This window comes from Talpa occidentalis, unplaced genomic scaffold (assembly GCF_014898055.3).
Source record: "Talpa occidentalis isolate TD23 unplaced genomic scaffold, MPIMG_talOcc4v2.1 talOcc4.13, whole genome shotgun sequence".
In the NCBI taxonomy this organism is placed as follows: domain Eukaryota; kingdom Metazoa; phylum Chordata; class Mammalia; order Eulipotyphla; family Talpidae; genus Talpa; species Talpa occidentalis.
Window position 1 is genome coordinate 15,665,184 of NW_023601322.1, and position 12,340 is coordinate 15,677,523.

Below are 12,340 nucleotides of genomic sequence, written 5' to 3' on the forward strand. Positions count from 1 at the left end.
TTTCCTTTCCAACATTTCTTCTCCCTGAGTTCACGTACTTTTTTTCTCCTTTCTAATTTTTCATTCGTTGTGCTAGCTCTATCTAAAACTGCCTAAAAATCCAAAAGAAAACAATTTTAAAGACATTATACTAGTTCCAAAAGATAAATTCATTTGACACAGGCAAATTTGACCAAAATCACAAAATACGGCTTCTTCAGAGCACTTTTGCAAAATATGGCAAGGGATTGTGCATTGAGTGCAGAAATAGCTACTGACAGTAAGTTATGTTCCTTGCCTAAGTTTCCACTACTTTCTCAGGCGCACTCAATAAGAGGGGCATTAATAATCATATTAATGTAAGAAATAAATCGAGTTTTGGTGAGGTTAGAAACTTTCTAAGATCATATACATATAGTTTTTAAAATGGAAAGATAGGATTAAAAACCAGAGTGTCACTTTCTCTAAGATCAATATGACTACTCTGCTGTCTTCCAAAACAATGAAGCCAGGGAGGCCAAGCCCTCACTGAGGTCCAGGGGTAGCAACTGGATCCCTTGACTGCACACACCCCATGATGGCAAAGTCAGACCAGACAATCCTCGATTGTTTCTTCTATTTTGCTTTGACTTATTTTCAGCCCTGAGCCACACTTGAAATAAGGAGATGCTTCTATAAAACTGATTTTTCCATTACACTCCTTATCTTCAGTAACACCTCCTGTGATTTAATCTTTTCAAAAAAGTTATATTAGCCTTCCAGGCCCAGAAAATGTTAACTACTGGGTAACACCATTTCAGGAGTCTATCTCATTGGACCTCAAGAATGGTCTTCAATGTCTGTGCTCATAAGGGAAGAAGAATGACAATGAAATATTCCATTCTCATTAAGATTTCTGCAAACAAAATCCCTCTATCCCATCTCATTCAGTTGTCTTACCCATTCTTAATTTAATTGTTCTGTCTAGCACATTATGTCTTATACTGGTGAGTATAAATAAAATAGATGTCTTTGTTTCCTGGTGAAATAGCCTATAGCCATTGTAACATTTAGAAAATCAAGTGTACTAGAAGAAAACAAATCCATGCTTCAATTCATTTTTAAGCATGATGTTGAAGATGTGGGCTCAGTAGGCTTACTCACCGGGCTGCTCTGGAACATTTCTTCCTGTGGCAGCCATAGTCCACTCAACATGGGGAATGGGAAGGTTGTGTTGGTAATGGAATAATGAACATCTCAATGACTTACCCTTGAATTCACCACTTCCAGGGAGACGTTCTGAGGCGGGGCACTAGGCACTAAAAGGAATACAACGAAGCAAGATGGTTACTGCTGAAGTCACTTAAGAAACCCCAACTCTCTTTGAAAAGTGAAAGTATGTCTTTTTCAAAATGTATGATGAAATGGTAGGCTCATCTGGGTGGCACTTCAAAATTTTCTGAAGAGATGAAAAATAACTCCATTTGTTGATTTTACCTCACTGGGATGGTGGGTCATCCATCTAGGGAGCCCCCAAAATGTTTAGGCAGGAGAGTACCTGCTGAGTTACCATATAATGTCATTTAATTATGGCATTCTCATGATAACCTTCCCAGTGAAACCCATAAAAACACACGAGAGATTTCCTAGAGTGTGTTTTTTTTTTTTTTTAGTATGCACTCAGTTAAAATTATTTATTTATTTAATTAGAAAACCTAAATAAGGGACTAAGAAAAAGATTAATTATAATAAAGTAAAAATCAAAATCAACAAGCAACTATAAACCAGAGACACACTACAGGGGCGGGAGGAGGGGGTAGGATTTCCCAGAGTGGTTTTAAAGATTACGACAGTGTGCATTTCAGGATCTGCATGGCTTTATGATGAAATATGCCTTTCTAATGGTCATTCATGTTGCTTAATCCCTTTAATGCAATTTTCATTATCTCTTAAAAAGTGAAAAGAAGAAATACGAAATACATCCTTTTTTTTTTTTTTAACAGTGTGTAATTAAACTTGTGTATCATAGATGTGAGCAGGTTACAAAATCACATTGGATAAGTCAATTCTATTAGCAAAGGAGCAGTTTAATTTCCTTAGTAGGTTTTCCAGGTATTTTGTTTGCTTTTGCATTTGATTGCCCTATTCCTTTATGGAAAAAGGAAGAACATATACAGCTTTCTTTATAGTAGTAGTAATGAACTTACCACATCAAAAAAATGAATATTCTATTATGGGAGTAATTCCAAGACAGCCATCTATTGAATGGTGGCTATGTGTCAGGCACTATTCCAGATGTTCTGGATAAACCTTAAATAAAACAAAGCTTTCTACCCCACAATAGTTACAGGTGTAGTGCTAAAAAAATTGCCTGATATATATTTACCTGAAAAATAGTCCCTATGCTTGTTCATGGCATATTGATGAATTAAATAGAGAATTAGAAAAAACAAGAACTGAGTTTTGTCACATCCCCCCTTCTTTTGCTTGAACTTGACTATGTTTTACTAGGGTTTTATATTTTACCCTGTAATTATTTATGACTTACTCTGATTTCACTTTCTGAAAAGTAATCACTATGAGGACATGATATATAGACGTCTGATTAATCTTTGTATCCTTCAAACTGACATTCAATTAATATTAACTGACTGTATGATTAAATGAATAAATAAATACTTACTTAAATATAAATTCCTGGATCTTTTTGGACATGTTAGAAACTATAATTATTTATTTTGTTTTGATTTTGAATTTCTTGTCTTAATTCACCAATGTAGCATATGATAAAATATTCACCTGAGGCTTGTTTTTAATTAGGTCAATGAGTATTCTTTCAAAATTATTTTAGGAAACATAATTTATTACTCAATGTCTTTCATTTCACATTATGGTTTTCTTATTATACACAGAATATAAATTCCACAGGGACCAGGAATTTTGTCCCATTCAATGCTTCATCCCTAGAATTCTACAAAAGTATAAGGCATGTGGAAACACTCAGCACATACTTGTTGATTTAAATAGTAGAAAGCTATAAGTTATAATAAACTTCTCTAATAAATAGGGTATTGGTGACAACAAAAGTTTTTTTTAATTAAGTTATAACATATAAACAATAAGGTCCAACATTCTTGAATATACAGCTTGATAAAATTGCATGCATATGGTTGTGTTCCTATCAAAACATCACCTTGGTCAAAATATAGAGTATTTTCAATATAATGAAACTCAAATGTTGCTTTCTAGTCAACATCCTTCTAAGATTTCATGCCATTCTACTTTCTGATTTCTAACACCATGTATTCTTGTTGTTTGTTTTTGAGCTTATAAAAATGAAACCATAGCTTTTATTGTAGGCTGACTTTGTTTACTGTTTTTTTTTTTTTTTTTGAGATTCACTCATTTTGTTGCATGTAGCATTTTGTTTTTCTTGCTTCATACTATCACAATATACTGTATGATTATCCTATTTTCATACATTCTACAGATGGATAGCATTCGGATTGTTTCCCGACTGGGTCTATTAGAACAAAGCTGGTATGAAAGTTCTTGTGTATATTTTTCAGGCAGAGAAGCGCAATTTGTCATATACCTAGGAGTTGAAATACTGGCTGTGAGCGGAAACCCTATGCAGTTACATACATGATAAATAGACACAAAGTTTTCCAAAATGAGTGTACCAACTATAGGACAGACTCACTGCTAATTTAACAAAGTTCCAGTTGCAACACATCCTTGCTAACATTTGGCATTTTCAATCGTTTAAATAAATTTTAGTCATTTTTTTAGGTATAGCATGTTTTTAATTTGCTTTCCCCTAAGGACAAGTAATACTTAGTAATGTTCCAAATGTTTGGTGGCATATGAATGTCTTTTGTTGTGAGTAATCAAAGTTTATTTTAATTCACATAGATCAGTTTCTCCCCAACTCATCTCTCAAGTGCTCACTCTTTTTTATTTCAACTTCAATTTCACATTAATATTATCAAAACATTAAGATACTTATTTTCTCTACTGCCAAAATAATGGAAAATTTCTCATACATCTGACAACCTTCATATCATCACAACTCTACAAATGCTGTGTTGGTGCAAGAGCATTTTCCTGAACCACCTTCATGGAGTCTTGGACATTTCAGTCCAGTCTCCAGGAGAGGTAAAAAAGCAGGAAAATTAATAAATGATCTCTATAGTCCTCTTCTTAAAAAGAGGAAAGATTAAAGACAGGGTGAAAATAACAATGATATGTGTGATCGAAAGCACTGAACCAACTGACATCTTCACAAAGAAGACAAATTTAATATCCATATTGAGTATTATTCTCAAAAGCACTGGAAACTAAAATTGGTATAAGCTTAAAAATATACCATTCTCTAAGTCATATAATTTCACAACTTCTAAAAATTACAGTTCTCTAAAAGGAAATTTTGGAAATGATATCTTAATATTAAGTGATAGTCACTTTGAAACATGGAAAACCTCTTCTAGTTTATATTTTCTAAGTTGCAATATTTACATGTCACATTATCTTTCACTAATCTTACTATAATCACTGTTGACCAATTATATAATATAATTTGATATTGGATGAAAAAGAAGGTAACTTAATTATGTTTTGTTTTAGGTACTGTGTTAATTGTCATGTTAAGCTTCAAATGACACGTTAAGTATATACATGGCATTTAACTAATTTTCAGAAGATAAGAATACATAAGGGAAAAATGCATTGTTCTTTTTGCAACTATAGAATTTCAGAAGCATTAAGACAATTTTTGGTATTAGGAATTTAAAGTCAATATAATAAAATCCCTAAGGACCTTATAACAATGGGTTTTATGCCTTTTGTCTGTTTTCTATAATTTTTTTTTTGTCATCGATAGTACAGTGGCTATTCTTGTCTTACAGTGTCAGGAAAGAAGGAATATTTTTTTTCTAAAGTATTTTTTTGTTATAAATTGCTCCTCCTGTCTCCTCACTATCATTTATTATTCATCACTATTATTTAGAGATACACATTCAATAAAATTGGATGTTGGTGGAAGCCACTAGAATCCACAGTTATCTGGCCTTTTCTTTTTTTGTCTTCTCAAAATGTTTCATGTCAATTCATGAGGCAGAGGGGCAGACTATAGTTCATGTTTTTTTCTTTTCAAAATGTCAAGCAATTTATCATTTACAATAGGTTCATTAAAGCCAATCAGAGGTGTTTGATCTGGAAACTCCCCTCACGTGGTAGAACATGATGCTGAGACACTCTACAGGGTAGATCAAGTTCCCACATTTGTACGTGAATCTCCATGCATACAGGCATTTGAATTCCTCCTGTATATATAATTCACAGATTGAAATAATTTATATATAATTATAGGCTTTTCACTTTAAGGAAATGATACAAGAAATTCATCACAGAATAATTCTGCCTCTTTCCATAGTAGCTGATGTGACCTGGTTCTACTGCTTACTGGCTTTTATGACCTCTTCCATTTTGGCTTTATCATCTGTAAAGTAGGGGGAAATTATAGTGTTGTGATGCTTACAATATTGCTAAGTGCTTAGAGCAGAACTTTGAACTAATGAATATTCAATAAATATTAGTGAAATAAGTAAGAAGTATATCATATATTTTGCCCATGAAATTGGATCCCTTTGCTTTTGAACACAGGACAAGATGTCATGGAAACATAAAATTCATTCATAGAAATCCTTAATGACCTGTCCATGTTAACTAGCTCAAGAGACAGTGTTTGGAAACAAATGTGCAAAGTTACATTCTGCATTCAATATTAGATCTTATGCTCTACAACTCAATGGTTTGAAGAAGTGAGTCACTGCAAACTAATGATATAATAGGTGGAGAAATTTGAATGAAAAACAATGTTTTTTCCCCAGAAAAAATAATTAAAGCAGTGCTAAATTAGACTTGACAGCTTATCAGGATAAAAATCTTTACAAGCATCTTAGCATAACCAGGTTCCATTGGGATAATTAATTCAGAGAAAAAATATTTGCATTTCATTTTTGTTTTTATTTAATTTTTATATGGCTCCAGAATAGATTTTAATGGAAAGAATTCTTCTGACAAGTTATCTGATGCTTTCTGTAACTGAGATGCATTTTGAAACTGTCATATACTAAATCAGCCACGCAAAAGGGAAGTCTTAAATGTAAGTCCACACAAACAAACATTTGTACAGATTTGGCAGAACTGTCCAATTAATTAAATAAAATACAAAGATACATACAACACCATCCCTCAAACTAAGGCACATGTAGTATAATGATAACAAGATAATCAAATTGACATAGATAACATTTATTGAACACTTAAAAATATGCCTTGTTTATGTTTAGGTGCTTACATGGGTTAGCCCATAAAATTCTCATAATATCTCTCTTTTATAACACCCAGAAAATCAAGGCAAAGAGGGTTTGGTGACTGAGGATGGGGAGGTAGATGACTATTAAGTGTGATTAATATATTCTTATGTGATGCCTGACCTTATCATGGACAGCTTCAGAAGAGAGAAGACATGAGTTTGAAGTGTAGAGAAAGGGACTGGTTAATAAGGGTGTGAAATCCAAGCATGCGTGATTCTTTGTTGAAAATTAAAAGATGAGTTGATCATAAACATGAATGCAGTTGAGGTCAGGGAGGCCACTCAGAGGGGGGCATGACGTTCTTGCCTTCTGCTATCAAATGCATCTGATGGAGGGTAGTGTAGCGGGTGGCCTTTGCACAATGATGCTTGTTGGGCTGGGGTCATGAAATCCTTTTAATGACAGGCATCTTCTAAGTCCTAAATGTTGCAACACTTCCAAATGATACTTCTTGGATTAATGAGTAATAATCTATCTTTCTCACTTATGACATTTAAAACCAAAGTGAAGAATAAGGCCACAGTTTTCAGTTCAGAGTGTGAATGAAATCTACATAAATTATGTAAAATATTCATTTTCATTTGTTTTCCTTTTATTTTTATAATTATAAGTTGTGAAGTAATTTATTCTGCCAATAAATATTCTACTCTTTCTTCAATAGCAGAATCAGATGGATGGGCATAAGAATTACATTAAAAATGATACTAAAGTGGTGTTACATATAAAATACTTTTTGAAGTTGAAATTGCAAATACGCTTTTCTTCTGTGTCTTCCATGCACTGTCCACAATAACATGCATGCCATTGTGCTGATATTGTGTGGAATATCCACCCAGATACTTTGTCAGATTAAAGAATGATGAATTGGTCAAGGAATCATAAGCTAAAGTCATTTTTCTTTGATTGAAAAGATAAATTATAGAATTAAATACACCAACATGGAAACCATTGCTTACAAAGATAACTTGCCATCTTTTTAATATTCATAGACCTCATGTTTGCATTTCTGCACCTGCCTGAATTTTCAATGGCCCCATATCATGTAACCTGCTGTATTTTCACTCTCCATTAAATTTCCCAACATTTCTGTCATTCAGTTCTTAGCTCTCTAGTTTCCCCTGCCACTGATTTTTCAAATTCATCATCTTCATTAAGGTTTCTTCCTCTCTCTTGTGATATTTAAAAGAATAAGTCTAATCTTTCATTTTTTAGGCAAGGTACAACTAAAGCACATATTTTCATATTTAGTTTTAATACATTTTTGAGTGATGTGTTTGGCCTAAAACCTTATGACATATTTTCAAATTAGAATGTATGTGTAGGAAGACTATCCATCATTTACACTTTATTCTTTTAGAATGAGAAATAAAAACATACCAATACAAATTAGTTCATACACCTGCACAAATGTGTTTATAGAAATAAATATAAATACAAACAATTAATTTGAGCTCCCAGGCAGTAGTTTCACCTGGAAGATTACTTATTAAGACTTTCTGACTCAGAGTATATATCTTTTAAAAGACAGTTTAAATGTGACCATCTTAGCAAATAATAGTTGAGTGAATTAGCCAAGTTTCTAATTTATGCTAATATATATTCTATAAACTTTTATTTAGGAAGCCTGGAAACTATAGTCTACTCCATATATACACTCTTATTTCATTATTATAACAAGTACGTGAGCCAAATTTCACTGTCTATAACTTACCATCAGAAAGTGTAACCACTGTTATATCGTCAGTAGACACTCCCGGCCCATAGCGATTATAAGCTAAGAATCGAAGAGTATATTCCGTGAATTTTTTCAGGCCTTCCAGTTTATAAGACAGTCCATCAACTTCTATATTCTGGAGACATAAAATGCCAGAGTGTTATTCGGGAGGCACATTAAAGCAGAAACGACAGCCATTCTGTGCAATCAGTGAACAGGATATTAGACTCTTACCCGCAAAAATACACTTTAGTCTTATAATGACTTGTTGTAAAATCTAACATGTGACACCCACTCCCTCACTAAAGCCCAAACCATCCTGTAGACTCCTAGTTAAAATAGCACTGCACTATTTTTATAGTCATTAAGTTCCAATTTGCTTAACACATGCAGTGCATTGAATGGTGTGTGGCAAGCCGCCCACACCGAAACCCTGATAGGCAGGAGGCAGCTTGTAAATCCCCGGGAAGAGAGGGGCCCCTAAAGGGACTATTTTTCCAGGGAAAAATAGATTTCTTGCCTCCGTTGCTAAAATAAATCCACAACTCTAGAAAGGAACAGGGACTTTGCCACAATTTTTATCTCTCATAATACTGTGAGATAGGTTGAAACTGCTTTCAGCAACTTCACAGTTGCAGAAATGAGGTATTGGAGGTGAAGGCCACGGAGAAATCAGAGCCAGTTCACTCTACAAGACCCATTATTTAGCGCTTCACAATGGTCCTCGCATTCACATCTATCTTGGGTAACAGGGCTTTGAATTTATTTAAATATATTGGTAAAATACATTATTGAAGAGTTAAAAGTGTAGAAAAGTAGACAGAAGAGAAAGGTGAAAATTATAAGTTAAATAGCAGGGGGACAGGATGCAAGACTAGAATGAATGATTACATAGGCAGTACTCCCAGTGATTCTTATCACCATGTCACTTGGGGCTTGAACTATTTCTGAATAGACAATTGCAAAACAATTTTGAAAGACAAAAGAAAAGAAAAACCTCTATGCTGCTGTTGAAGCATGAAGACCACGTGACACTTGGCAAACTTTACACCACATGCTAAGAACCCAGTTACCTCAAGGTCCCCTCTAAGTCTATCCTATTTAACCTATTTATACATATGCATGTCTACACATATTTTTCTACATGAAGTTGGAAATCTGGAAGCAAATATTTTGATAGTAATATATGTCACAAAATAGGATTATTAAGTTTAATATGTCTCCCAAAGACTTATTTACCTACACTTTACCTAAACATCTAATTTGCCTTCTTTAGATGTCAGCATTCACCACAGATTATAGGCAAAATGTAAGAAGGAGGAAGGCAGACTTTTGGAGTGAGGGAAACTGAAAACAACCAAAAATGTGATAGATGACACCCCAGTGATGGGGAGCAATAGAAATGGCGTCAGAATGAAAAAAAAAAAAGTTTTGAGATAATTGAACATAAGCTTAATTGATCCTGAGGATAAGGGCTAAAAATGTCAATGACTTTGGGACCAGATGAGTTAATATAAAGGTGTTCGCACTACCCCAGGCTATTTATCCACTTAAGCAAATAAACAAACAAAACTGGCATTCTTTACAATGACTTCCTCTCATTGCCTATTTACCTATCTGACCCATTTAATTGAATTGAATTGCCTAAAAGGTTCTGATAACAAGTGCTTTAAAACTAATCAGCTGTCATTAGTGAGACCATCCAGTATTTCTCTTTTTCTTTCTGGCTTATTTCGCTGAGCATGATCCCTTCCAGCTCCATCCATGTTGCTGCAAATTGCATGTGTTTATCTTTTTTGAATGCTGAGTAATATTCTATGGTGTATATGGATCACATCTTCTTGATCCAGTCATCTATTTTTGGGCATTTGGGTTGTTTCCAAAGCTTAGCTATTGTAAACAGTGCTGCTATAAACATAGGGGTTCAGGAATCTAGAAAACTTAAATAAGGGACCAGGAAAAAGAATAACTATAAGAAAGTAAAAATCAAAATCAACAAACAACTATGAACCAGAGACACTCTATGGGGGGTGGGGGGCAGAGAGGGGAGGGATTGGGGTCAAAATAAGGGGGTCACAATTGTATGGGGAATATAAAAATAAAAAAAATATTAAAAAAATAAAAATATGCTTGCAACTGAGGTTGCTTGCTATGCATGGAAAAAAAAAAAAACTAATCAGCTGCCTAATTAATGTGCTGGACACTGAGCTGCAACTAGAACTGGCAGAGCTTCTATTTCACTCACAGCCATCTAGTAGGTAGCAATGGGGTATGGTGGGGGGATCCATCCCTTTACCTACCTGTTCCTTTCCAGTGGACACTTCAGTGCAGAACAATCTGTAACCTTGAACTGGTCCATTTGCATAGGCAGGGGCTTCCCACGTAATAAGAATTGAGGTAGGTGAGGTAGACACAGCTTGCAGGTTTTCTACTGGCCCTGGAACTTGCACTGTAATATACAAGAGAAATCCATCAGAACAATAGGGTTCTCTTCCTCCACACAAACAAAATTGCATCTTTTATAGTTCAAGGAAATTATAGCAGCATTTTATGATATTTAGAACCATATAGAATAATAATATAAAACATAAAATACAAATATAAGTTATGATATTTTAGAATCATTTTATTTTAAAATTCAGGAGATACTATACTGATATTAATTATTTCCATTTACAGTTGAGTAAACTGGTTAAGGCATATAAGTGACTAAGAACAATATAAAAAAATGTGGCATTTTTGGTCCAAATTCCTAGTACAAAACGTTTCTAATATGCCACTATAACTTTGCTTGTGTATTGCTAATAACTGCAGAAACAAAAGAGAAAATATAATTAGAATACTTGTACATTATGGTTATATTTATAATTCAAATAGGCAGTACAGCTATGGATTAATTTACCACACTGTCTTATTTAAGTCAGCATTTTAAAGTCTTGATCAATTGTTGGTCCTTTAAATTAATTTTAAGATTTAATTTTTAATTTTACTTTCTAGTATACCATTTTCTCTCATAACTATTACTTTACTTAATCAAGGATAAGTAGCTTGCTCATCAAAGAAATTAGGTAGCACAGGTCCGTAACTGTTTAACAAAACACTCATGTTTAAAGATCCTGAAACTCTCAGATTTTAGAAAGACAGCATGGTATATATGCCATGCTTTATGCAATACTCTTAGTGGGGTCTGCGACAACACCTTATTATCAAATCATACATTTGCTGAAAACATATGATTTTACATCAACATATGATATTTAACTTAGCTTTAGGTCAGCTCAGGTTTGGATGTGAAAACAAACCCTTCATTTTCCAGATTTGCAAATTTTAAATTTGTGTATAATTTTTTATGTGTGCATACTGACTAGAATATAAATATATGGTTTAAATGGTAAATGCAATAGCAATGTTAGCTATTGTAATTTAAAATAAAATAAAAAATCTTGCCATTGCCAACTTAATGCTGTGTATTTTCCCCAACCTCAGAAACCAACTAGCATTGGCTAGATATACATTTAAGGCTTCTGATATGATTCTGTGAGTTTGAACTTCCATAGAAAACAGAATATATATGAAAACCTAACTGACATATTTGATGATGTACTCCTAGTGATGACCCTGTGTCTCAAAATAATTTTTCAGAATTGTTCCATAGAACCCAGTCTCTTTATTTTTTTTAAGATTGATTTATTTGTTTGTTTGTTTGTTTGTTTATTTATTTATACAAGCACTGGGTACAGTCACAAGCGTGGGAGGGTGAGAGAATTCACCAAAGCCAGAGGGGAGAGCAGAGCAGGCAGACTGACAAAGTACACTGCTGAGGGGAGCAGTGGGTGTGGCAGGAGAGGTCTGCACGCCATATGGGACCCTTGCCAGGTGGCTGGGGTTCAAACTGGCACTGCAGAGGCTGCAGGTAGCTTTGCAGCCCAGTGCTCAACCGCTGCATCACCAGGGAGGCCCAGAACCCAGTCTCTTTAAAGCAGGTTTTCTTGCACTGTTCATATATTTGTTTGAAAATAAAAACATTCATATTAGCAATATATATTTTATGTTGCCTTCACATATTTTCCATTAATTCCCAAACATTGACAATACTTGCTACTGACAATTGCATTCTTTTTATTGATTATTAGCAATGCCTTAAAAACTTATTTGGAAATTATTTAAAACCTACAGAACATCTTAAGAGTAAGAATGATACATAAGGGCCTCCTTGGTGGCGCAAGGGGTTAAGACACAACCTATGAAACTGTCCAGCAACTCTGCAGCATGAGCTTGATTCCTGCTG

At 34.0% G+C, this 12,340-nt stretch overlaps 1 protein-coding gene across 2 annotated transcripts in view; it reads right to left on the reverse strand.

Moving 5' to 3' along the window:
* The window catches only part of DCC (DCC netrin 1 receptor), a 1,038,093-nt gene that overhangs the window by 258,479 nt on the left and 767,274 nt on the right, over positions 1–12,340 (reverse strand). For both annotated transcript variants that reach the window (XM_054694039.1, XM_054694040.1), the window contains exons 10-12: positions 10,353–10,501; positions 8,050–8,188; positions 1,228–1,277 (exon numbers count right to left, since the gene is read on the reverse strand). In XM_054694039.1, coding sequence (XP_054550014.1) covers positions 1,228–1,277; positions 8,050–8,188; positions 10,353–10,501 — 338 coding nt within the window. The remainder of the gene's footprint in view (positions 1–1,227; positions 1,278–8,049; positions 8,189–10,352; positions 10,502–12,340) is intronic.